General features: G+C 41.4%; 1 protein-coding gene across 3 annotated transcripts in view; it reads right to left on the bottom strand.

Annotated features, from left to right (window-relative positions):
* The window catches only part of LOC102972851 (SEC23 interacting protein), a 42,379-nt gene extending 16,738 nt beyond the window's left edge, over positions 1–25,641 (bottom strand). For 2 of the 3 annotated variants that reach the window (XM_042960242.1, XM_042960243.1), the window contains exons 1-12: positions 25,410–25,641; positions 21,542–22,074; positions 18,002–18,224; positions 16,420–16,613; positions 14,389–14,478; positions 12,184–12,304; positions 10,576–10,665; positions 9,177–9,318; positions 7,589–7,797; positions 6,892–7,010; positions 6,212–6,364; positions 4,810–4,905 (exon numbers count right to left, since the gene is read on the bottom strand). In XM_042960242.1, the coding sequence (XP_042816176.1) occupies positions 4,810–4,905; positions 6,212–6,364; positions 6,892–7,010; positions 7,589–7,797; positions 9,177–9,318; positions 10,576–10,665; positions 12,184–12,304; positions 14,389–14,478; positions 16,420–16,613; positions 18,002–18,224; positions 21,542–22,074; positions 25,410–25,572 (2,133 nt within the window). In that variant the 5' untranslated portion in view covers positions 25,573–25,641. The remainder of the gene's footprint in view (positions 1–4,809; positions 4,906–6,211; positions 6,365–6,891; positions 7,011–7,588; positions 7,798–9,176; positions 9,319–10,575; positions 10,666–12,183; positions 12,305–14,388; positions 14,479–16,419; positions 16,614–18,001; positions 18,225–21,541; positions 22,075–25,409) is intronic. The other variant, XM_042960244.1, reaches the window with a different exon arrangement.
* Between the last annotated feature and the right edge of the window lie 2,148 nt (positions 25,642–27,789).

Below are 27,789 nucleotides of genomic sequence, written 5' to 3'. Positions count from 1 at the left end.
AGTTCGAGCCCTGCATCGGCTCTGTGCTGACAGCTCAGAGCCTGAAGCCTACTTCAGATTCTGTGTCTCCCTCTCTCTGCCCCTTCCCTACTTTCTCTCTCTCTCTCTCTCTCCCAAAAATAAATAAACATAAATAAATAAAATGCTCAAGAAAAAAATGACTAAGAGACTAAGAAAAACAGCAAAACAGCAACAGTTAAATCTAAATACTGGCTATCATTATACTCTTCACTCTACTTTTCTTTTTTTTTTTTTAATATATGAAATTTATTGTCAAATTGGTTTCCATACAACACCCAGTGCTTATCCCAAAAGATGCCCTCCTCAATGCCCATCACCCACCCTCCCCTCCCTCCCACCCCCCATCAACCCTCAGTTTGTTCTCAGTTTTTAAGAGTCTCTTATGCTTTGGCTCTCTCCCACGCTAACCTCTTCTTTTTTTTTTTCCTTCCCCTCCCCCATGGGTTTCTGTTAAGCTTCTCAGGATCCACACAATCACTCTACTTTTTCATAGAACTTAGATTTTTAATAAAAAATGCCAACTTCTTCCTTTATGGTCTCAACTTTAGACAAAGTACCATATAATTGTAAAATACATACTTCCCATAAAGATATGAATTTGGGGAGAAATTTCTTCATTCAACATGTTTACACCCATCATGTCTACATGGAGCCACTGACCAATTTTCCTCAAAACCATTTTGGGAAGAATGGACGAGCACCCTACAGCTAGAGTCACACAATGGAAAAACTACTCAGAGATAAAAAGGAATGAACTGCAAATGTTGCAACAACTGGATGAATCTGAAAAACATGATTGTGAGTAAAAGAAGCCAGATACAAGAATATATGATGCTGATTCCATTTATGTGAACTTGAAGAGCCAGCAAAACTCCACAATGATGGAAACCGAAGTAGTAATCATATGGCAGGAGGACTGGACTACAAAGAAGCATGAGAGAATTATCTGATGGCAGAAATGTTCTAACTCCCATCTTAGGTGGTGATTACACAGGTGCAAAAACGCTCAAAACTTCCCGCGCTGAACAGAAGACCCACGTATTTCCATGAGTAAGGAAGTAACCAAAGCGTTAGGAGCCTCTGTGGAACAGGTGTGCCTCTGCAGTAATGAGATCAAGTCCACTCACACTGGTTTGTGAGCGCAGCCTGACACAGCAGCCCGACGGAGTCAGAGGAACGTGAGCAGCTGCCACGGGTGGACTGGCCTGTTCACCACAAGCCCACATCTCAGCGGCCCTCGCTCGCCAGGCCGCGCATGACTGCCTAAGTCTCTGCTTAAAAGGGCGCCTCAACAAAACAGTTGGCCAACCGATCTTGTCTATTAAGGACTTCCAAACACCAGGAAATCGGGAATCAAGTCTAATTGGTTAATTCTTTTTTTTTTTTTTTTTTAACATTTATTTATTTTTGAGACAGAGAGAGCAGAGACACAGCATGAACAGGGGAGGGGCAGAGAGAGAGGGGAACACAGAATCGGAAGCAGGCTCCAGGCTCTGAGCCATCAGCCCAGAGCCCGACGCGGGGCTCAAACTCGCGGACCGCGAGATCGTGACCTGAGCCGAAGTCGGACGTTTAACCGACTGAGCCACCCAGGCGCCCCACTAATTGGTTAATTCTTTAGCAAAAAGAGAATACAGAACTCTCTGCCAGCCTTCTTTTCCACTTCCCAACACACCCCCATCATCTCTCACTGAGTCACTGAATAATCACAATGACTGCTCTGAGATGTGTAACAGCCCCTCACTGCCCCACTGCCCGACAGCAGGGGTTCGCGAACCGCGTCCCCTCAGAAACTGGAGCAAGAGGTTTACGGGGGCTATATGAAACTATGGCCCAATTCACACACACAAAAATTTTTTTAATGAAGTCAATCCAATTTAAAAATGGGCAGCGGATTTAAATAGACATTTTCCCCTAGAAGACACACATACACATGGCAAACAGGTACACGAAAACATGTTCCACATCACTCATCATCAGGGGAATGCAAATCCAACGCACAATGAGGCATCACCTAACAACTGTTAGAATGGCTATCGTCAACAACGGCAAGAGATAACTAGTGTTGGAAATAACGTGGAGAAAAGGGAAAGCTTGTGCACTGTTCATGGCAATGCTACCTGGCGTAGCCACTACAGAAAACAGTATGGAAGTTCCCACCAAAATTAAAAGTAGATATACTATATGATCTCTAGAGGGATAACCAAATCAAACAAAATCACGGTCTCGAAAAGACATCTTCTACCCCCATGTTCATTACAGCATTTTTTACACAACAGCCAATATACGAAAGCAACCTAAGTGTCCACTGATGGATGAATGAATAATGTTTTGGTGGGTGTGTGTATAAATCTGTGTGTGTGTGTGTGTCTGTGCGTGTGTATATACACGTAGGAATAGTATCTATCAACAAAAAAGAAAGGAATCTTACCACTTGCAACATGGATGGACCTTGAGGGCATTATGACAGGTGAAATAAGAAAGAGAAACACAAATGCTATATGATCTCACTTAAGTGTGGAATCTAAAAATCAACAAACTTATAAAACTTGAGAACCATTTGGTGTAGCCAGAGATAACGGCTGGAGGGTACGAGAAATGGGTAAAGGGGGTTAAAAAGTACAATCTTCCAGGTATAGCATTTAAAAAAACCTTTTTAACCAAGCTGATAACAGAATTGTTTCAATTTTAAGCTGACCTCCAATTTTTTTTCCTTTAGCCCTCCATATCAGCCAGTAGGCCCTAGCCAATAGCAGAAGAAAGCAAATGTTAATGGCAAAACCAGGAAGGAATCAAAATGTCAAAAACTCATTTATCACAGACACATTGCTCATGGCTGAAATTTTATAATGTGGTTTATGGTACATATTTTTAAATTTTAACATGTCTAAAATAAAAATTAAACTTCAGACTAAACAGATGATTTGATACTAAGTCGTAATTTGTGACAGAACTAATAAGCAGGAGAGTATTTCATGGTATTTCTTTAAAAGCACCATGACTTTTATGGCACCTAGGTGGCTCAGTTGGTTACACATCCAACTCTTGATTTTGGCTCAGGTCATGATCTCCTGGTTTTTGAGATCAAGCCCCGTGTCGGGCTCTGCATTGACAGCTTGGAGCCTGCTTAGGAGTCTCTCTCCCTCCCTCTCTGCCCCTCCCCCTGCTCACATACATATGCACTCTCCCTCTCTCTCAAAATCAATAAATAAACTTTAAAAAAAAAAAGTACCATGACTTTCATGGCCATAAAAACATGCTTGAGAACCACTCCCTTATAAAAGAAAATCCAAACTCCAACACCTGCCATTCCCGCCTCCAGGAACCTTTGTCCTACAGTATTCCCAATTCACCTGTTTCAGCCCCAGGAAAACACAAGCCCACTCCTGGAAAGCCATCTCCCCTAATCCTCTCTCTCCTTCAAGCTCAAGCATCAGCATTTGGAGGAGTCTTCTCTCCCCATTCCCAGCCCCTTCTCCCCAGGCCAGAAATACCACCCCTCCCTGGCTGACAGCACAGACAACACTCTGTTCCAGGACCGATGCATCATTTGTGGTCAAATCTCTGCCCCTAACTAGACCACATAACCTTGTTCGTCTCCAAATCCCAAATACCGAGCATGGTGCCTGACCCAAAAGATATTCATAAGATGCCGAATAACTCAACTACACAAGCTAATCGTAACAAATCAGTTCTATGACTTTATAGTCCTATTGCGTATAAAGTGACGTATGTGAAGTTCCAAACACGGGACACAAATAGAAGAACCACAGAAATTCAAAAGATGGAAGGATCAACAGAGACCATGATAACAACAATAAAAATAAAGTAGCCACCCTAAGTGCTAATTTTTCTAAGTATTGAGAAAATCTGTCAAATTAATTTGATTAATAAATGAAAATTAAACAAGTGAGTTTTTTCCCAGTTGTTCTATTTCTTTCTGCATGCTTTTTAGTTGTGGCTTTGTTTTGTATTGTTAAGAATTTTTGCTTTTTGGTTGTTACTAATTTAATGAGATTTTACTGGTCTGTTGTTTCTTTAGATGGTGAGGCCTGAGAAGGGAGAACATGAGCTAACGTTTACTGGGGGCAGAGCCGACACGTATGACTTCATCCTCACTGCAGCTCTATAAGGAAGGTTTTACAAATGAGGGAAACAAAGGATCTGAAAAGTGAAGCAATTTGCTCATGAGTAAGTAGCGAGTAAGTAGTTGAACTGGGAACTAGTGTGACCAATCCATCTTCCTGTCCAGGGCCTACCCAGTGTTTGCACCAGGAAATCCCCAAATACCAATTTAAAAAAATTTTTTTTTCAACATTTTTTATTTATTTTTGGGACAGAGAGAGACAGAGCATGAACGGGGGAGGGTCAGAGAGAGAGGGAGACACAGAATCGGAAACAGGCTCCAGGCTCCGAGCCATCAGCCCAGAGCCTGGCGCGGGGCTCGAACTCTCGGACCGTGAGATCGTGACCTGGCTGAAGTCGGACGCTTAACCGACTGCGCCACCCAGGCGCCCCCCCAAATACCAATTTTAAAACTGCAAGTCATTTGGCCTGGGAATTCTCTCGGTTCCAGGAAAATCAGGATGGTCAGTTACCCTAACTAGGACTGAAATTCAGCTCTGGCTGCCTCCAAAGTCTTGGCCTCCGTCAACATGACTGTGCCCTCGGGCAGGGAGCACACCCGCTGGCCTAACCATACCAGTATCAGCGCAAACTTCCAAAATACAAAGGAGCTAGTCAAAGATGGGTTTGAGTTTCTATTTTTAGGGCAGAAATCAACTTTACCAGTTTAACCGCTTTCTGTTTTACAAAGTTAGCTATCTTCTTTCTGGGTCCAAGGGGTATGCCCATCTCCTTCAGGTCATCAACTGTGCACATAAGCTTTAAAAGGAAACAGATAAGCACATTAGTTAATTGGTCTAATGACAGATAAGCTGCAACCGAAATAAGGAAATGATAACAAGGACCCATATCACTGAAAGCAATCTAAGATCCAGTCGATTTTTTAAAAGTCCATTTGTTTTTAAATCATGGATTAATTTCGGTTGTAAAATCTGGGGCCTCCACATCTAAACCATTCTATTTATTTTTGGCTGAAAATACATGCGTGTTGTACAAAATTCAAAAGCCACAGTCGGGCAGACAATGAAGTCTCTCCCCTCCCCTCCTGTCCTCACCACCCCTCTCAGGAGCCACTGCTGACAAGCTGCTCTCCTTCCAGAGACACCTTCTGTATATACAACACCTATGTGGTTTTCCTTGTATGTGTAGCCTGCTATACAAACAGGACTAAACTGTGCGCTTTTCTCGTAACATACCTTAGGAATCACTTCACACCAGTATTTCTGACACCACCTTATTTATTCACAGCTGCAGTATTCCATTGTGTGCATGCACCATTAATTATTTCACTGGTGCCCTACTGGTGGACATGGAAGGTGTTTCTGAGGTTTTGCTATTATAAACAGTGCTGCAGTGAATACCCTTGTAGAAATTCTCATGTAGGGGCGCCTGGGTGGCTCAGTCGGTTACGTGTCCAACTTCAGCTCAGATCATGATCTCACCATTCGTCAGTTCGAGCCCCAAGCCCCACATCGGGCTCTGTGCTGACAGCCCAGAGCCTGGAGCCTGCTTCCGATTCTGTGTCTCCCACTCTCTCTCTGTCCCTCCCCTGCTTATGATCTTTCAAAAATAAACGTTAAAAAAAAAAAAAAAAAAAAAAATATATATATATATATATATATATATATACACACACATATAATAGTTTTTTTAAAAAATTCTTCTGTAAACACTTTTTTTTTTTCCTTCACCTATCTTCCTACTGTGTTGATGGGCTTTGTGGAACTATTTTGTAGGAGCTTTGAATAATAAGGAAATAAACTCTTTGCCCAGAAAGGATGTTCCAAATATTCTTCTTAATCTATTGCTGGCCGTTAGATGTTGTTTAGGGCATCTCCTGCTATGCAATTTTTCTCTTATGGCTTCTGGGTTTTGTGTCCTACTTAGAAGCATTCCCAGATTATACTAAAAAACAAAACTCCTGCCTTCCATTTTTTAAACATGTAAGTTTCTGCATTATCTGAAATGTATTATGATGTAAGAATGTTCAAACCATTCTTAATGTTTGATCTTACATACAGGAAAAACAATTTTAAACAGAAACGAACGAAACTATCATCGGTACCAGAGATTCCATGTCAATCTTTTCCTTTTCAAAAGTGCTAACATATTCAGAGAGGCTAAGTGCTTCCAGAGTTTCTTGCAAACTTAGGACTTCTTCATTTTCAACATCAAGGTCACAAGACTCATCCAAAGTCAGCTTTGACTCTTCAGGCATCTCAAAAAAAAAAAAAGTCAAGGGAACATTACAAAGCTCAGAAAAACTTCCGCAAAATGTCTCCTGACCTACAGAAAATCTTAAACAATTTTGCTCCACAAAGAAATCCATTTTAGGTAACTTATCATCCAAAGTTTGAATATTCTGAAAAAGAATATAAATTTAATAAATCATTCTCACTCCTTTCTACAGTAATTTGCTTAACATTTTTTAAAATCCTAAACTTTCTCTCACATTTAAATTTATGATCCAGAAGAAAGAAAAGTGAGAAACTCCAACAAGCTACATGATCCTATCATACCTATAAACCTCAGGATAATTTGATTTATAAAAACATTTCAGGAGCACCTGGCTGGCTCAGTCAGAAGACTATGACTCTTGATTTCAGGATTGCGAGTTCAAGCCCCACGGTGGGTGTAGAGATTGCTTAAATAAATAAACTTTAAAAAATTTTTTTTCTGGGAAAGTTCAGACTTTAATAAACTCTTCAGCTTCACTTCTAAATCTGAATGTTAATCAGGCCATACCTGCTTTTCCTGAAAATGTGGCTGCTTCACAACTCCATTAGCAACAGCAAAAGGCCCAGGAGACTTTGACAAATTCAAATCTTTTTGATTAGATAGGATGTCAAATAATATTAAAGAACCTAGAAAAAAAATTGCGTTTTGCTTTATAATGTACTAATAATTTTGTAACACTAATTATCATTTTTTTTTACAAAGTCCCTAGGCAGAAGTCATACAAAAGTTAAATGTCATTCAAGATCTGATCATCAATATCATTGTTTTACCAAATAGCAAAATAAACTAAAATACAAAGCATTCCGAGGTAATTGAAAAGCAAAAGCAGAATCTAACTAGACTCACCGCATTCACGTCTGCCCTTTATAAAACTTAAAACCTGGGGCACCTGGGTGGCTCAATCGATTGAGCATCTGACTTTGGCTCAGATCACAACCTAATGGTTCGTGGGTTTGAGCCTCGCGTTGGGTTCTGTGTGGACAGCTCAGGGCCTGTAGCCTGCTTCAGATTCTGTGTCTCCCACTGTCTCTGTTCCTGCCCCACTCACACTCCGTCTCTCTCTCAAAAATAGACATTAAAAAAAGAATTAAAAAAAAATTAAAACCTGTAATTCTAAATCTCACACTAACATTGTCACCCTCTCTAAAAGCAGTGAGGACTCAACAAAAATCATGTTTAAAATGTGGATATTTGACAGTTTTACCTAAACTGTGACCAGCAACAGAGACTCCTCCTTTAAAGTCTGGATTCCGACTCATAAAAAGTGCATGTAGACGGTTGATCTCCATGCTCACTTTTTCCACAATCGTCTGACAGTAGGTGGGGCTATTGTAAAATAAAATATCTAGCAAGGTTCCATTGGTAAAGTGACGAAACCGACCAATACTTGGTAAGGTGATTTTCTTAATATTCCTGTTTAAAGAGAAGAAAAAGTATATTCAGTCAGTAGCCACCTTAAACCTATAGATTTTTTAAAGTTTAGATCCTGATTTCTAAATACACAATGAGTAAAGGAATCCCATAGGCTAATCATGAGCTGATTCTGTAGACAGTTATTATAAATGAATCAAGATAAAGCAAAAATTACGTGTGCCTATAGCTATACTATGACTTTGGGGCTTCATGAAGAGTTATTACATAAAAGAACGCCTACGTAAAAACTTAAATTTTATTTTTAAAGATGAAAGGCTACTCTTCCATTTTTCTTCCAATTAAGTGGAAATGAGGACACCTGACAAAAACTGCAGCGGAAAGGACAACAGGGAATATAACGAAGAATCAGAAAGCAGCTTCATGCACTGAAAAATCTTTCCTGATTTGAGAATGGAGGTAGCCAAGTTCATGAACATCCACGTGGAGAGAAAACACCCTCATAATAGGGCCTGCCTGGAATAACATATGGAATAACACAGAATGCCGTTTGTAGAATTAGTTTTATTAAACTACGTGCCTTGAAACATTATGATGTTCACTAAAACCCAGACATGTTATTAGCCCTGTGCCCCAGCAGAAATGTTTACCTCAATCTGTGTTTCTCAACTGGGAGCACTCAAAACTGAGTGGGACACTAACTTGTCGTAGTGCCTACAGAGTGCTGCTGGTCTTTAACAACGACTGGAGATGTCTTTGGCTGTTATGGGTTCGAGGCCAGAGGAGGGGGTGCGTGCTGTTGTTGTCTAGTGGGTAGAGGCCAGGATGTTCCTAAATGTCCTACAACATACAGGACAGCACCCTGTCTCAACTACTACAGGTGAGAATAGTATTCTAAAACTGGCTTAAATTCCTTAGATTCTCAGGGCACCTGGGTGGCTCAGTCAGTCGGGTGTCTGACTTCAGCTCAGGTCATGATCTCACATCTCATGGGTTCGAGCCCCACGTCAGGCTCTGTGCTGACAGGCTCTGTGCTGACTCGGAGCCTGGAGCCTGCTTCGGATTCTATGTCCCCTCACTCTCTGCCCCTCCCCCGCCTCATGCTCGGTCTCTCTCTCTCTCTCTCTCTCTCATAAACATTAAAAAAAAAATTCCTTAGAATCTCTTATTTATACTAGGAACACATACATATGCCTACATACATGTGCAAAAACACACATGTAAACACACACAGATAAGTAGCATATAAACATTAACAGCCAGTATTTAAATCGTATGTCAGGGCAACTAGAACATTTAAATAAAGGACTGTATTTGTTGAATATATCTGTTGAAGCTACAACAAACTATTTTATATTATGGTTTAAATCTTGAATCTAAGTGTGACTAATCCGAACGACAAGTTATCAAAGTCCACAAACCTGTCAACACCTGTGGCGTCCCCACCCAAGGAACTGTGCCAATGAACAGGAAGAAACTCCACTCTGCTTACTTTCCGATCGTCTAAAGATTTCTTGAAATGTGTCTGCAGCAATTTCAGAGAAACCACCCGAAAATCATCCACTTAAAAAAAAAAATTCAGGAAGACAAATTAAATAGGTTAAATTTTCCCAGCTTGACAGGTAGTTAGCAATTCCTATTAACTATGCCAGTATGCTTTATAACAAACTTCTTAAGAAAAAAAAATAAGAATGACAAAATCAGTCCAATAAAGAAAAAACCCAACTTTTAGGAAGCTCTTTTCAACTTGTCAATAGTTTAGAGGAATATGTAAATGAATTAACTTAACTACCACTTCTGGAAGGCAGCATGGCACTGTGGGTACAGACTCTGGAATCAAACTACCTGCCACTGGACCCCTGCCCAAGAACCCACAGACCACGAAAGCAGAAAAGCTAACTTGCGCTTACAGGCCTCAGTGCCGCACCTACCGGTGCAGAGGACAGACACCCCCAGGGTTTATTGGGAGAGGTAAGTAAAATTGACAAACGCAAAATGCCTGGCACAAACCAAGTATTGAATAAATACGAACTATTATACAAATATAAAAACAAAACTTCAAAAATGTAAGTAAACAGGCAGATTCACTGTTCCATTAAACAACTTCTTTCAACTAATTCACTTTAAATTTAAAGCTCAAAGCATAGGTATTCCCAGTTGCTAGAGGTGCTTAGGCAGAGGGTGTCTGTCAGGAAAGGCTAAATCATTTCAAAGATCTACCTAATTCTAATTATTCTAATTCTTCACATTCTAGGATTTTATGAGTTACACGTATCATAAGAGCAAATCAAGTACAAATTATTTCCCAGTGACCATTTAAAAATCTCCCCTTACAGTTCCTCAGCCGGTAGTACACAGCTGGAAACTATCTTAAAAATGAACATTTAGGGGCACCTGGTGGCTCAGTCGGTTGGGCGACCGACTTTGGCTCAGGTCATGATCTCACGGCTCGGCTCGTGAGTTCGAGCCCCACGTTGGGCTCTGTGCTGACAGCTCAGAGCCTGGAGCCTGCTTCCGATTCTGTCTCCCTCTCTCTCTGCCCCTCCCCCACTCATGCTCTGTCTCTCTCTGTCTCAGAAATAAACATTTAAAAAAAAATTTATTTTTAATGAACATTTAGTTTTGAGTGAACAGCTCTATCTTAGAAAATATTTTGCCAGGTATTTTCTATTTGTTTTAACATAAGGGTGTCACCTTTTGAATGTCTCTGAATAATACCAGAAAATGATACTTGTTCCAGGAAAAAAAAAAAAAAATGAACATTTCAATGTTCTTCTGTTAGTTCTCAAGTCATCGCATGAAATAAAATGACTAACTTACCACATTCAATAATGCTTCTAAAGCGCAAGTCACACACAGGTCCAATGCCATGCACCATGAACACCAAATGGTCAACCCGAGGCATTTCTCCTACAAAAGAAATGCATACATGGCTATATACGTGCAATATTATAGATATCCCTTTTGTCACCACAAACTGGGCAAAGAACTGTAGGACCCTTCCATGCTAATAAGCTTTATTACTCTCTATGAGATGAGAAGAACAAAGCTCAAGGTCCACCTTGGTAAGTAACAGTGAACTAGACCAAGAAGTGGAGGAAGGTCACCCCTGATCCCAGAAGTTATGAGCATGTGATAATCATTAGTTTCGTGCCTACTGCATCTCCATAACCTTTGTGATTTCTTCAGGATTCCCCAGGAGACTACTAAGTCCCACATGGAAAAGCAATATGCCGATATAAAACTTTAAAATATTTCCCCCAGTGGGGCGCCTGGCTGGCTCAGCTGGAGGGGCATGCAACTCTTGATCTTAGGGTTGTGCTTTCAAGCCCCACACTGGGTATAGAGATTACTTAAATAAATAAATGTAATTAATTAAAATAAAGCATTTTCCCCAAATCCTTCCATTTCCCTATACAATATATATCCTGTATCGAGAGCATCTTCAAGATACATATAGGAAAATCAAGTTAAATCTATTATCTTACTCTGGCATATAGGAACATCTACAAGTTAAATTTACTATTTTACTCTGGTTATTTTGTTCAGATTCACAATGAGTACATTTATTTTATAATTTCATAAGACAATGAAACAAAAACGAAGTATGTAATTGTCAAAATAAAATGTGTATATTTTTTAATGTTTATTTTATTTTTGAGAGAGAAAACGCGCGTGCGCGTGCCAGTACAAGCAGGGGAGGGGCAGGGAGAGGGGGACAGGATCTGAAGCGGGCTCTGTACTGACAGCAGAGAGACCGATGCGGGGCTCAAACTCACCAACCACAAGATCATGACCTGAGCAGAAGTCAGACATTTAACCAACCGACCACCCAGGTGCCCCTGAAATGTGTCATTTTGAATGGTGCAACAGGAGAAACCAAAGCATATACACTGGAGCAGGGGTTGACCAAACAGGCCAAATCTTGCTCACTGCCTGTTCTTTACAAAGCTTTACTGGAACACAGCTATGCTCATTTGTTTATATACGATCTATGGATGCTTTCGCACTGCAATGGCAGAGTTGAGTAGATGCGACCAAGTCCATATGGCCTGAAATATTTACTATTTGCTCCTTAACAGAAAAAGTTTGCAAACTTGCACTGGAGTAATACAAGGTAGATAAGGCATAACCAAAAAAAGCCCAAATGTATTGCCAAAAGCCTGGTTTCAACCAGCAAAATGTTTCTTCACAACAATACGTATTTTAGAATTTACATTACATGGTTTGTATATCTTCAACAGGATTCTCAACTTAAAAATTAAGAGAGAGAAAATAGGATAAAAAGAAAGATATGTGCCAACCTGGCTGATTTCTGCATGTTACAGCAGGTATTCCTAATAATTGCTCCCTTTTTCATCATTCTAAAAATGATGCTACAATAGAGGAGTCGAAAAAAGACCGTGGCCCTAAGCAAACTATACACACCATCAGGAATTTCATCAAGGTTATCATCAATTCCACGCTTTACAACCCTGGGCCTTGTCTGTCCATCTTGTGTGGTTCCCCATTCATCTGGCACTGATGAAGGCTGGAACTGAACAATAACCTTCAAGACATGACAGAAGGATTATGACAGAGCTCACGACCAAGTGCATTTCCACTACAGGCTAAATAATTTATTTCAATACATACTAAACTACTTCATAGTATGAATAATTTATAAATCAAGTACTCGTATTGTTCTCCCAACACCAATTTTATAACAGTCCTGCTAGAGTTCATTAACCATTAAAACTAGGCAAATCAATACCATTACCTCCAATGCGTATACTGGAAAATACTACAACTAAATCAGAAGTAGTATACCTTGATTTTAAAAATGTAACGTAATAATCCAGGGTTATGCATAAGAAATTAAGGAAAAGTTACCTAGAAGAGAAGAATCTTTACCTAACAAAAATACTTAAGGCATAATCCTTTAAATAGCAAGATTCTCAATTAATTTACAAAGTTCAATTTCAATGCCAAAAACTGATATACCCACCACTTTTTAGGAAAACACATATCCTGTTAAACCAACTGTATTGAACTTAGTCCTATGTCACACAGAAAATTTTCTTCAAAAAAAATAAAGGATGCATGTAAGATGGTATGCAAAATGTTTGTGTTTGCATCAAAAACAAATGAAAAACAAAAGGTTAAGAGTAGTTACTAACAGGAGGAGAAAAAGGAAATGCAGAGTAAGAGGCTTTTATTCTTGATTTGATACCTTTTTATATTGTTTCAATTTTGTTGGCAAATGAATGTTTTTATTTTTATTTATTTCAGTATCAATAAGAACTACGGAAGTGATGAGATTAAAATTACTTTTGTTTTCTTTTATGCTTTTCTAAAATAAATAAATAAATAGCCTATGTTCTGAGAAACTATGGTATGCCAAGTACTATGCTAGAAATTACTTCGTTTTATTTAAAATATGATCCTGACCCTGGGAACATTGAAGTAAATCTTATCACAGGTGAGGAACCTGGAACTCAGAGAGACTAAGTGTGGTAAATGAAAGACCACCACTAATCAAGATCTTAAAAAAAAATAAATTCATGGAGACAATATGAACAAAAATAGGAAGAACATATTTTTAAAAGGTGAAATGAGACATCATCAAGTGGAGGGTGGGTAAACTGTGATGCACACTAAGCTTTAGCGGACACACAGACATCAACAGCCTCATGAGAAAAATTCAAATTTCATTTTTGTTTCTACGATCAATGTGGATAAGTAAGCTTTTAAAAGCCACGTGCTTGTTACAACTAGATCCCTACAGAAGTTAACAAAAATGAGCATTTATCTACAAATCAAAGCCACACTGAGATACCACCTCACACCGGTCAGAGTGGCTAAAATGAACAAATCAGGAAATTATAGATGCTGGAGAGGATGTGGAGAAATGGGAACCCTCTTGTCCTGTTGGTGGCTGGTGCAGCCACTCTGGAAAACAGTGTGGAGGTTCCTCAAAAAATGAAAAATAGACCTACCCTATGACCCAGCAATAGCACTGCTAGGAATTTCCCCAAGGGATACAGGAGTGCTGATGCATAGGGCACTTGTACCCCAATGTTTATAGCAGCACTTTCAACAATAGCCAAATTATGGAAAGAGCCTAAACGTCCATCAACTGATGAATGGATAAAGAAGATGCGGTTTATATATACAACGGAATACTCCCTGGCAATAAGAATGAAATCTGGCCATCTGCAGCAATGTGGATGGAACTGGAGGGTATTCGCTAACTGAAATAAGTCAGGCAGAGAAAGACAGATACCATATGTTTTCACTCGTATGTGCATCCTGAGAAACTTAACAGAAGACCATGGGGGAAGGGAAGGGGAAAAAAAAAGTTACAGAGAGGGAGGGAGGCAAACCATAAGAGACTCTTAAATACTGAGAACAAACTGAGGGTTGATGGGAGGTGGAGGAGAGGGGAAAGTGGGTGATGGGCATTGAGGAGGTCACCTGTTGGGATGAGCACTGGGTGTTGTATGGAAGCCAATATGACAATAAATTATATTTAATATAAAAAAAGGAGCATTTATCAACCACATTCAATAAAATATTTATTGAAAGGAACCTTACACTTTAATACCTTTTTTTTTTTCCTTAACACTTTAATATCTTAAACATTAACATTACCTTTGGATTGTGCATAACGATGGTCTCTCCGCTTGGGAACTCTAATCTACGGTGCCACTGATTGGTGGTTACTGCTTTTTTATATTCAGCCTAAAATAACAGAAACATATAAGCCAATAAGACAAATCTATGCCACGGTGAGAAAAAGTGTGGAAGAAAAGTAGAACTATGATGATGATAAAAATAACGTAACAGCAGTTCTCACGTACTATTTATCATCCTTGTCTGTCATTTTACATACATTACCTTATTTAATTAATTACTCTCAATCACTCCTAAATAAGATTATCCTCAGTACATACAGGAGAGAACAAAGGTTTACCCAGTCTATTAGTTTCCTAGAGCTGCTGTAACAAAGTACCACAAAATGAATGGCTTAAAACAATAGAAATGTACTGTCTCGGAGTGCGTGGGTGGCTCAGTCAGTTAATCCTCCGAGTTCAGCTCAGGTCATGATCTCACGGTTCGTGGATTCGAGCCCCGCATCAGGCTCTGTGCTGATAGCTCAAAGCCTGGAGCCTGCTTCGGATTCTGTGTCTCCCTTGCACGCTGCCCCTCCTCCACTTGCACTCTGTCTCTTTCCCTCTCAAAAATAAATAAACATTTTAAAAATTTAAAAAAACAAAAACATAAAAAAAAAAAAAATGTACTGTTTCACAGTTCCAGAGGCTAGAAGTCTGAAGTCAAGTGTCAGCCAGGGCCGTATCCCTCTGAAACCTATAGAAGACTCCTTACTCCTTCCTTGCCTCTTCCTAGCTTCTGGTGCTTTGCCAGCAATCTTTAGTGCTTTTGCTTTAAAGATGCAACACTCCAATTCTCTATTTTTACTTGGTATGATGTCAAGTCATATTGGATTAGGGGCCCAACCTTTTCCAGAATGATCTCATCTTCACTAACTATACCTGCAAGCACCCTATTTCCAGGCAAGATCACATTCTGAGGTGCTACAGGTTAGGGCTTCAACATATCTTTTGTGGGGTGCAAAGGAGGACACGATTCAACCCCTCAGTAGACATTTTAAGTTCACAGTTGCACGAGATCGCAGGCATAAAGTAGCACGGGCAGAACCGCAGTTCACTCCCACCCTCAAATTTCTGACTCCAAAGACTGGACTGTTGAACAATTTTCTTTCTAGGGAAGATTAACATTTTAGGGGCCCCTTTCAACGTTAACATAGTGTTGTTTTAATGTTTTCTGTTAGTGCCAGTTATCTCAGTTTTAATAACTACTACATGAAAAAATAGTAAGTAGGAGCGCCTGGGTGGCTCAGGCAGTTAAGCGTCCAACTCTCGATTTCAGTTCAGGTCACGATCTCACGGGTGGTTGGATCGAGCCATGCGTCGGGTTCTACGCTGACAGCCCTGAGCATGCTTGGGATTCTCTCTCTCTCTCTCTCTCTCTCTCTCTCTCTCTCTCTCTGCTCATACCTTGCTCACACGTGCTCGCACATACCCGCTCTCTCTCAAAATAAATAAAAGTTAAAAAAAAAATAGCAACTAAAGTGTTCTGTATCTCATTTCCAGTGTACGTAAATTGAATTCATTTATTAATTCAACCATTAAGTAGAATTATCGTAAGAAATGAATGCAATTATGTGAAACAACATTAACCACCAGTTTTAGAATGGCTAAGTCTTAAAACATTTGTTCCTATTCCGTTTTCTATCTATTTTCAAAAATCAGAAGTTAAGCTCAAGTCTTACTGAACAGTGATCAGAAAAGAATCCATGTGCTTGGCACGTGCTTTGAACAACAGATCCCAGCAGACTAAGTTGGTTTGAATGTTTGATACAAGTATCTAGTTTCTAGATCTGTGATACGCCCCCATAAAACAGTCTACCTTCAGCTACTGAGGCCATGGTTAGCACCTCATCTGAACAAAGGCACCACTGAAAAAGCAGCCTTCTCTGTGAACAGCATCAAAACAGGCTCTTCGAAAGCCTGCTTTGTTGTGAGTGGTGTCACGTGAGGCTCCCACGTATACAGGGCCTACGGTTTTGAAGGAAAGCATAAAAGAATGAAGCCCACGTACCTCTAGTTTTTCACTGAACTCCTCCGTATAGGGAATAAATCTGCTGTCTGTGTCCCCTTTGTAAAACCAAGTACAGCGTCTGACTTCCGCCGGCTCCTCTTCCCAGTACACAGCCTTCCTCAGTCGATCATAGAGATAAACGTCATAGCGCCCTCCATCTGTGCCTAGAACCACACTCTCAGGGTCCGGCTGGACTGGAGCACAAAGTTCACGTTTTAACCCGACAGTTACAAGGCAGGTTGAAAAATGATAAGTAACGAAAAAAAATAAATGAACTTTAAAAAGTAAAAGTAATAAATAATGAATATGGTGGCTAGTTGACCCTTAATGACACAGAACTAAGTTCATTCGTGTTTAAAAATTAAAGTTTGGGGTGCGTGGGTGGCTCAGTCAGTCAAGCGTCCGACTTCGGCTCAGGTCACGATCTCACGCCTCGTGAGCTCGAGCCCCGCGTCGGGCTCTGTGCTGGCCGCTCAGAGCCTGGAGCCTGTTTCGGATTCTGTGTCTCCCTCTCTCTCTCTGACCCTCCCCCGTTCATCCTCTGTCTCTCTCTGTCTCAAAAGTAAATAAATGTTAAAAAAAAAAAAAAAAATTAAAAAAAAATAAATGAATAAAAATTGAAGTTTAACATTAATTTGTGCTACTCAAAATTATGACTCTTCCTAAGTGAATTAAAAATAGCCGGAGCAGGGGCGCCTGGGTGGCGCAGTCGGTTAAGCGTCCGACTTCAGCCAGGTCATGATCTCACGGTCCGTGCGTTCAAGCCCCGCGTCAGGCTCTGGGCTGATGGCTCGGAGCCTGGAGCCTGTTTCCGATTCTGTGTCTCCCTCTCTCTCTGCCCCTCCCCCGTTCATGCTCTGTCTCTCTCTGTCCCAAAAATAAATAAAAAAAAAAAAAAAAAACGTTGAAAAAAAAAAAAAATAAAATAAAAATAGCCGGAGCAGAGGTGTGAAGTAGGACCATAAAACAATTCAAATTAAAAATAAATAAATAGATAAAATAAGATGATAATTCAAATAACTGGATTTTCTTTTTTTAATCCAAGCAGCAAGTCTCCAAGAGGTATGCTTCCAGAAGGTATTGAGTGATTTTTAAGTCTCATGATGAAATATCATCAGGATGAACAAAAACACAAAATTCTATACTCCAGGACTTCTCAGAGCCTTAACACACTGCAGTGCACTATCTCAAGAGGTGAATGAAGTCAAGTCACTTTCAAAACTGCCTGACTACAGAACACTTTTCAAAGCATCTTCAGGAACGAGAGTTCTAAAGAAGATGTTTTATAAGTGTCCGTAACTACAAAAGAATGACAAATAGGAAAATTGACACCTACATTATATGAACTACTCTATGTCTCTAACTTAAAACATCTTTAAACAAAGAAGAAAATTACTAAAACATTTTAAAAACCTTGCTTAAATAACTCAGGCCTTCTATTACTATCACTATCTTAAGATACAGAATCTGGTGGAGTCTACAAGGATTAAGGAATTTGACATTCACAAAATATAAGCCATGGATAAATACTATTTCTTCTCTTCCTAAAATGAGATAAAAATGACGCATGATCTGTCCTTACCTGAATTATAGATTTCTTCAAGATTCAAAGAGTCAAACACACTGAAAGGCATCCACAATTGTTTGTATTCTACCTCCTTGCAGTAAAACCAGTGGGGTTGAACAGGTTCATATTGGTTTTGAAGTAGAAAAGGAGGGGGCGTTTGCACAGAAGGACCTGTGGGTCTAGCAAGAGCCTGCTGTTGTGTTGGAGGGGTCAACCCCGATGGCACTGAAGGAGGAATCTGGAACACACCAGAAAGACAGGACTATGATGTCTGTCCAAAAAACAACAATTCCATGTATGCCTCAGACCCAAAGTAACATTCATAATGATTATCCTACATATATCTGTGGACAACCATTTAGTTTAATAATTGGGCCCTAAAACAATGTTTCTTAACAACAACAAAAATCAACAAAATCCAACATCAGTCTCAAAGTAGACCGGGCTTTCTCAAACTGATGGTGAAGTAAACTGGCACCTTTACAGAAATCAATCTAGCAGTATGTCTCCTGTGATTTATTTAATCTCTATAACTTGCATATTCCTTGACCTGACCATTCTATTTCTAAGAACTCATCTTAAAAGACGTAATACAGAAACAAAAATTTACCTACAAAGACATATACTAAACGGTCACTTATAACAGAAAATCACTGGACACAATCTAAATGTCTAACAGAGACCTGATTAAGTACATTATCTGTGACTTAAAGGGTGGAATTCTCTAGAGCCATTAAAAATGTTTTAGAAAAGGGGCACCTGGGTGGCTCAGTCGGTTAAGCGTCCTACTTCAACTCAGGTCATCATCTCGCAGTTTGTGAGTTCAAGCCCCACATCGGGTTCTGTGCTGACAGCTCAGAGCCTGGAGCCTGCTTTGGATTCTGTGTCTCCTCCTCTCTCTGCCCCTCCCCTGCTCATGCTCTGTCTCTCTCTCTCTCTCTCTCAATAATAAATAAATGTTAAAAAAAATTTTTTTTAACGTTTTAGAAAACAATCTTCACATCTAAAAAATGTTCACAGAAATCATATACAATGTTTGTCTACAAAAAAAGATAAAACATAAAAAAAATGAGAAGAAGGGTTATCCAGATGCAATTTTTAATCATTTGACTATTCTGCATTTTTCCAATTTTCTGCACTGGAAATACTTTTTTTTTTTTTTTTTGGAAATACTTTTAAAATCAGAATCAGGGATGCCTGGGTGGCTCAGTCAGTTAAGCATCTGACTCCGGATTTCGGCTCAGATCATGATCTCACGATTTGTGGGTTTGAGCCCTGCATCAGGCTCCACACTGGGATTCTCCCTCTCCCCCTCTCTCTCTGGCCATCCCCTGCTTATGCAAGTTCTCTCTCCCTCTTTGTCAAAAAAATAAACTTAAAAAAATTTAAACATGATGTGGCGCCTGGGTGGCTCAGTCGGTTAAATGTCTGACTTCAGCTCAGGTCATGATCTCACAGTTCATGAGTTTGAACCCCACATGGGCCTCTGACAGCTCAGAGCCTAGAGCCTGCTTTGGATTCTGCGTCTCCCTCTCTCTCTGCCCCTCCCCCACTTGTCTCTCTCAAAAATAAACAGTACAAAAATTAAAATAAAAAAAACACTTTTTTAAATTAGAAAACAATTATTTTTAAATGTTTTAATTAAAAATCATTTTGGAATGTTGTATCAATGTTAAAATTACGGAGGTGATAACTGTACTGTGGTTATGTAAAAGAACATCCTTATTCTTAGAAATCTGCACTAAAATAGTTAGGAGTAAAGAGTCATAATGCATTCAGCTGACCATTTCCCAAACAACTTGCACACACACATAGTGACAAGGGGAGAGAGAGGATGTCCAAATGTGTGAGTGTGTGCCTGTGCACAAGCAAAAGAACAAATGGGGTAAAATGTTAATGACAGGTAAACATGCATTAAGGGCACTGGGGTACTGTTTGTGCTATCTTTATTTTTGTAACTTTCAAGTCTGAAATTATCATTTTTAAATTTCTTAATTAGAAACCTTTTCAAATTTTTAATCAGCAAACTAATATATTAACTATCCCACATGCTGTGATGCGCTTACCTTCCAACATGCTGAAATCCAACATTATCAAGTTTGTGTATTGATAGGATTTAAATTAAACAATAAAACTGAGCCCATTCTCTATTCCCAAGAGAGAAGTTAGGTTATTTTCTGATTATAATACCGCTATCCCTGCCACACTTGGGTTAATTCTTCCTTTGAATCATTTCCCTTTTTTTGATTCAGTTGATTTCCCTGTGGAAGTCAGTTCAACAATCAGCTGGGGAAAAAGCATAAGGGAATTTCATAGAATTTACCCAATGCAAATGTTGCCCCATCACCCTCCTGAGATAGAGTTTGACTGTCTAGACCCAAACCTCATAAAGTAAATAAAAGAAATTATAGAAGTAATAAATTTTAGTCCCTGTAATTGAATGTTTTGATTGAGTAGGATAATTAAAAACTGAGAAAATGGCAGTCTGTTAATAAATGCTTCAACTCTGACATATCCCCAGATAACATTTATTATTGCTATCTTACTCTAAAATCTGGAAATATTGACATGTAGTTAACTCATTAAAATCAGGTACTACTTTCATAAATCAATAATATATGAACCATTTAATGAGCTTCCTTTAAATTTTTTTTTAATGTTTATGTATTTTTTTGAGAGAGAGTGGCAGTGGGGACCCACGGCAGAAAGAGAAGGGGGACAAAAGATCCAAAGTGGACTCTGCACTGACAGCGGGGAGCCCAATGTGGGGCTTGAACTCACGAACCGTGAAATCAAGACCTGAGCCAAAGTCTGACTCTCAACCAAATGAGCCACCCAGGTGCCCCTTTATGATTCCTCTAAAAGAATGTTTACTTCAAAACACATAGCTTACAAAGAATCGCCTCTGAGAACAGTTTATCATCACATTGACTATTAAACGCCCAGTGTTGGGACACCTGGGTGGCTCAGGGGGCTGAGCGTCCAATTCTCGATTTTGGCTCAAGTCATGATCTCGTGGTTGGTGGGATCGAGCCCCAGGCCGGGCTCTGCGCTAACAGTGTGGAGCCTGCTTGGGATTCTCTCTCACCCTCTCTCTCTCCTCCTCCCCGACTTGTATATGCAGGTGAGCATGCGCCCGCTCTCACATTCTGAAAATAAATAACTTAAAAAAAAAAAAGGAATGAAAAAATAAAAATAGAAGCTCACTGTTTTTAAAAACACAGGCTAAGATGAGAGAGAGATAAAAAATCAGAGTGAGGGAGGGGCGCCTGGGTGGCTCAGTTGGTTGAGCATCCAACTTTGGCTTAGGTCATGATCTCACGGTTCCTGGGTTCGAGCTCCGCATCAGGCTCTGGGCTGATAGCTCAGAACCTGGAGCTTCCTTTGTATCCTGTATCTCCCTCTCTCTCTGCCCCTCCCCTGCTCGCATTCTGTCTCTGTTCTCTCAAAAAGGAATAAACGTTAAAAAAAATTGCTTTTAATAAAAAATAAAATAAAAAACAAAATAAAATAAATCAGAGTGAATAGCTAAGATATAAAAACACATCTCCGTACCGGTGGCAAAGATCCTACAGGCATCTGGTACATCTGAACCGGGGGTCCGGCGGGTGGAGGATGGGGGGGATGGCCTGGTGTTTGGCACTGTTGCAGCTGTGGGGGTGCAATATAAGGATTAGCCCTGCTGCTTACAGGGGTGTGACGATATGGATTGTGTCCTTGTTGGGGCGTTCCTTGCGGGGGGCTCCCAAAATTGGAAGGAGGGAGACTACTTGGCTGAGAAGGCAGGTGAGTATTCATTCCCATCTGTGCAGAAGGTAGAGCACCATACTGAGCCTTCGAAATGGCTGGTGAGCACGCATTCGACGCATCTTGGGATCCAGTTGTAAAAGGGAGAGCAGCTGGGGACTTGGAGTATGCTGAGTGTCCAGCCGATGCTGCCACAGTTGTTAACGGCGACTGTCCAATATTCCCAAAAGGATCACTACTGCTTGTTACCTGAGAGAAGTAACTAAAGGTCTGTGGGGTAGACGTGTGAGCAGAAGTCTGACCGAGGAAGCTGTCCTCCTCCCCAACGTCGGTGGAATCTTCTGAAAAGGAACAGGAGAGCAAAAGATTTAAAGGATATTCTATTTTTCTGTAGCTACGATCCTATAAGGCAGATCGAGCAATTGCACGTGTTCTTTTTTCTATTTCTGCATTACAAAAAAGAAAGAAAGAAAGAAAGAAAGAAAGAAAGAAAGAAAGAAAGAAAACCTTGTTCTTTTTTTCTTTGAGATGAAAAACTAGAAAATAAGAATACGAAACAACAAAAGGAGGGAAAAATCAGAATTCATTCATAAGCCCACCTCCTGAAGACAATCACTGTTGTTAACACGTTAATGTTTTGGTACATAACCTTTTATATTTTTTAAATGAATAATCAAGTATTTATTGTAAATATATATAAATTACACATATCTGTATATAGGAGTTTTTGAAAACAGAAACAAAATCTATACCTACTATTTTCACATCTTATTTTGAATTTCCTCCTGGTAAAAAATAATTCAAATATTTTCTGCTACCAAATACACGCAGTTTTATTTCTACAGTAATAAGAAACTTAAGTACAGACATGAACTCTGTTGACAAGAAGGGGTGTGTCGGGACTCTTACCTACAAAGCATTCATTGTACAAATGAACACGTGGTATTTGTATTCCCAAGGCAAAGTAGGTCAACCATTAATTGCCATCCCTAAAATCACACTATTGCGACCAGAGAACTAGCCATTAGAGAATGCCAAATCACTAAAAAAGCCATTTTCTAACCAAAGTTCAGTTCTTTTCACTTCCCTTTGCCCAAACTCATCTTCACCACAGGGATTATCAACCCCAAACTACCTTCTCTTCTGCAACCAAGTTGTAAAATAAAAGTATTCTCCCTCTACCTGGCCTCAAAAGTCCAGCCCACTCTTCTTACTAAACTTTTATAAGCCCTTAGCTTGTAGAAACTTTCTTCCTAGGGGCGCCTGGGTGGCTCAGTCAGTTGAGCGTCCGACTTCGGCTCAGATCATGATGTCACGGTTCGTGGGTTCAAGCCCTGCATCGCGCTCTGTGCTGACAGCTCAGGGCCTGGAGCCTGCCTTGGATTCTGTGTCTCCCTCTCTCTCTGCTCCTCCCCTGCTCATACTCTGTCTCTCTCTCAAAAATAAATAAAGATTAAAAAAAATTTTTTTTGAAAGAAACCTTCTTCCTAATCTTTTCCTTCCCCCGGCTTATTCTCTCTTATCTCCTACTGCTGGAGGCATGGAGCCCAACAGAAGACCCACACTCAGCACACAGGCACACTGTGATCCCTGCCCCCTGAGAGGCCTTCTTTCACTGGCTCACAGAGATTCTGGCTTGAGCTTCTAGGCTGCTCCCACTGTTATTTCTCACGCATCAATTTAACTGAGATACTCCACTACTCAAAATACTCCTCTCCTTTGTTTCTTTGTAACCAAAAATAAATTCTCACCTCCTTCACAAAGCCCTTTGTCTGCTGGCTTTATTCTCCTTTGGAGATACATCTCCAGTTCCCTCTCTTTTCAGCTGCCTGGACCTCACTTGTCTTGCATTTCTCAGTTCACCTCTCAACAACTAAAAACATGGAATGGAAACAAACAAACAAACAAACCCCTGTGGTATCTTTCATCCTTTAAGACAACCTGGGATCAACCTGATCCAAGAGACTTTTTTCTGATTAGCATCAATTGCAAATGAAATACTGATCTCCGCATGCTGCCAGCTCACCTCAGGGGCACTTTCTAATTACATGTAGACACATTCGGCATCGAAACCTACAACCTTAATGACCACTTGTACTCCCAAATCTGTCTCAAACCAGGAGCGTTCTCCTGTGCTCCAGAACCTATCAACCAACTGCTTCCTCAACACTTCTGGCAGACTCAGCCACATACACCTCCAACTTACTAAGCCTGAAAAAGAACTTACCACCTTAACTGTCCTCCTTCATGTGCTTTTATCACACCGCACTATCTCAACAGGTGTTCACCAACATCCATCCAGACACTCAAACCAAAACATCATCTCTCAGACTCCTCCCCCGCTTCGTTTCTCAATCCCTTCATTTAACCATTCAGACACTCATTCAAGAAACATGTACACAGTATCCATTACATGCCAGTTAGGGAGCCAGGTCTTCTGGCTAAAACTGAAGGAAGAGAAGAAGCCTCTGGGCTGATAAAGCCGACAGTATGGCCTCCAGGGAATCACTGAGGCCCAACAATTTACAGTCTAAAAAATCTCTCACCTCTCTTCCCTGCTCTTCATACGCAATGTGGCTGGGTGGGTAGGGCTAGAGTGCCATCCACTCATGCCTGACTCCCAGCGGCCCCCAGACTGACCGCTCTTGCTACAGTCAGCTTTACTCTGGTGCAATCTCAGAAAACTCCAGTCTTTCTGAAACACACCTCCAGTTTCACTGCCTTGTTACCTTAAGGTCCTTCGAAGGCTCCCCCACACCCTACAGGATGAACTACAAACTCCTCAGTACGGCATATGAGGCGCTTCGTGATCTAGTCCCCACTGACTACTCACGCCACTCCTCTGCACACACTCTAGCAACAGCTGCAAACTTCAAGGAGCCCACAGTCCAACTAGAGAGGCAGATACGTCTATTTCACAAACATTTAGATAACACTATGTGCCAGGCACTGCACTCAGCACCTTACAGAAATCAATCCACTTCTCATTACAGTTTTATGAGGCTGTACGGACATGGAAAGTGAAGCACAGAGAGGTAAAGTAACATGCCTAAGGTCATACAGCAAGTTCCTGGCACAGCCAGGGCTGGAACGCAGTCTGTGCCCCTAGATACTGTGGTCTGGGTAATGCCACACAATCATTAAAAAGCAACACCCCTAGACAATAATAAGGAAATGAAAGAGCTAGGGTGCACGTAGGAGTGGGGGCCAAGGAGAACAGGAAACGGCTTCTTAGACAATGTGATGATGCACTGTCTTGAAAGATGAGTACTGCATCGTGTACCTCTACTTTGCAAGTATTACAGGTCTATCCTAGGAGATCTCCTACTGTATCCTAGTTGAGAAGCACTATTCTCTTTGCATTCCCTGCCAGCACCTGGCACACTAGCATGTGTTCGACAAAAATCTGTGTAATGCCAGTGCCAGCGTGGAGCGTCCAGCCCTCGGATCAGAGGGTTCCTCGGACGAAAAGCAAGCCTCGTGATCTGGCCCCCTACTTCCAATATTTCAAAGTCCCCGGGCCACTCAAACCTGGCCACGGATGGCCCTGGCAAGCCACCCACAGAGTCGCATCGAGGCGCAAGGAATACCTCCTTTCCGACCCTCGTCACCCCCCGCCCTCCGCCCGCCTCCCTGCACACACTCTTTCCACCGGACACCCCCCCGCCCCCACTACCTCCAGGCAGGAGCAAGGAGGCCGAGGCAGCGGCGGCTTGGGTGACTGGGATGAAGGGCACGTTGAAGCTGAATTCCGTGGCCGAGGAGGAGAAGAGTAAGTTAGTGCCCGATGAGGAGGTAGAGGCGGCGCCGCCGCTACCGTTAAGTTTCCTCTCGGCCATGGCTGCGGCCCACCGTCCGTTACACGTCTCCTGGCAGCCGGTGCGGCACCACCGGCCGGAAACCGGTCACACTCGGGGCCAGCACACTTCCGCACTTGCGCACAAGACCCGGAACTCGGGTCGGCTCGTCAGCGGCCTTGCCCTTCCCCTGGAAAGCGCCGCCAGAAACCAACATGGCGGCGCTGGCTTCACGCCCGTGTCCTGGCACGTGACACTCCCCGGCGCGGCCTCGGCGGAGGCTGGGACTGGAGCGTGGGAGTGGCAGTACTGCTGGTTCTGAATCGAGTTGACGCTGAGGGTCACGGATTGCGGGGGGCGCGCTGGGCTGCCTAAAAGTATCGACAGAAGAGTTTAACTGGCAAGATTTTGGAGGAACAGCGGGAACCTGCGGGAGCAGTCAGCAGAGCGCTGTCCCCATTGGGAGGGAAGAAGAGGTGTTGAGCCATTTGTAGCCAAAGCTGAGCCCAACTCACCCACGCTAGCACTCACATCCAACCCGCCCACATGTCTTTCTGGACTGAACTGAACTCTTTTTGTTGGTCCAGAAATAGAAACGGTAAAACTTTTGAAGTTTTTAAGCCATGTTTAAAAAAGGAGCCAGGGAATTGAAATTTGGAGATGCTACATTTTAAAATAGCTTTCTATATCTGTCTACAATAATCTGATTAGTTAAATCCCAAAATGCGCCGTGGGTGACTTGGATGTAATTGTCACCTTTCATGTAGGTAGAGATTATGAAATAAAAAATAACAGATAAGTAGCTTTTTTGGAGGGAGGGAGAGGAAGATAGACCCCAAAAGAAGCTTTGAAATAATGAAACTCCTCCCCTGCAGCCATTCATTCACTCCTGTGCAGAACCTGTTTACTTAATTCAGTAACTATTTAGTGTGCTTACTGTCAGAGATAAACAAAGTGAGACACTAGTTAAAGCAGTAAGGATAGATTTTACTGGGTGATAACTACTACAACAGGAAAGAGGGTACATCGTGAACTGAACCTCCCCAAAAGACTGCAGACTTTCCAAAGATCAGAGTGCTAAGGGGAAAGCATTGAAAGGTGCCAAGGGATGTTGGTCCACGTGACTAGGCCACGTAGGTTTGTTAACTGCCAATTATCTGGAGGAGAAACAAACTCATATCTTTATGACAGGCAGTTGTACAAGTTAGAGCAATATACCACCAGGCTAGGAGGAGATGGGCCTTGAGAAGACAGTTCTGTATGGCAGATTTACATCTCAAAATTATAAGGGATATAGAATTGCAAGTTTTCTAAAGTAACTGCTCTGAAATGGAGCTCAGGGGCCCAAATGCCTAGCACCAGGTTTTGGCTGGAACATACAGTAAGTTCTCCTGGCAGCGTTGAGCTTTCTCAGGGCAGGCATTTTAAGGAGGACTGGGGTCATTCTAGGGACATGGCCTTACACTGTTAGAAACTTTGCTAGAATTGGGTCAAGGAGAGAGTCTTTGTCGTTCCTATGGGTGACCAAGGCACTACACCAAACACTGCGGGTTCGGTGGTGTTTAAGAAAGACGCAGAAACTTTCCATCTTAGAGCTTATAGTTTGGCCAGGAAGACAGGAAAGTAAACAGTGGTGAAAGTTGTAATGTAGAATTTCCCAAGTGTGTTATGTCTAATATGGACACCATCAGGGGAGGGAGGTATAATCCTTCTGTGAGAAAAGATAGCAAATATTTAGACTAATCAGACCATCAACAAAGGACCTACATAGTGTTGAGTGACATGAAAGGCTTCCTCAAAGAAGAAAATTTAAAGTCAAGCCCTGAAAGGCAATGAGTAGAAGTTAAGTGGAAAATTTGGTGGTGGGGGGGGGGGTGTTGGAGGAAGCAATAAGAGATCATTTCAAAAAAAAGTCACAGTATGTAGGAATACCCTGAAATGCCACACTGAGCAACTGGAAGAATGTTGGAAGATGAGAATGAAAAGCAGAGCAAGGCCAGATGATGCAGGGGCTTACAAGTCAAGAGCAACAGGGAGCCAAAGAAGGGGTTAAAAGAGGGTAAAGAGGGGAGCCTGAGTGGCCCACCTGGTTGAGCATCCGACTTCAGCTCAGGTCATGATCTCACGGTTTGTGGGTTCGAGCCTGGCGTCAGGCTCTGTGCTGACAGCTCACGAGCCTGGAGCCTGCTTCACATCCCTCTCTCTCTCTCTGGCCCTCCCCCCACTTGCTCTCTGTCTCTCTCTTAAAAAAATTAATTA

The sequence above is a fragment of the Panthera tigris genome, chromosome D2, assembly GCF_018350195.1.
Source record: "Panthera tigris isolate Pti1 chromosome D2, P.tigris_Pti1_mat1.1, whole genome shotgun sequence".
In the NCBI taxonomy this organism is placed as follows: Eukaryota; Metazoa; Chordata; class Mammalia; order Carnivora; family Felidae; genus Panthera; species Panthera tigris.
The sequence above is the reverse complement of the archived record's forward strand: the minus strand, read 5'-3'. Positions and strand labels throughout refer to the sequence as shown.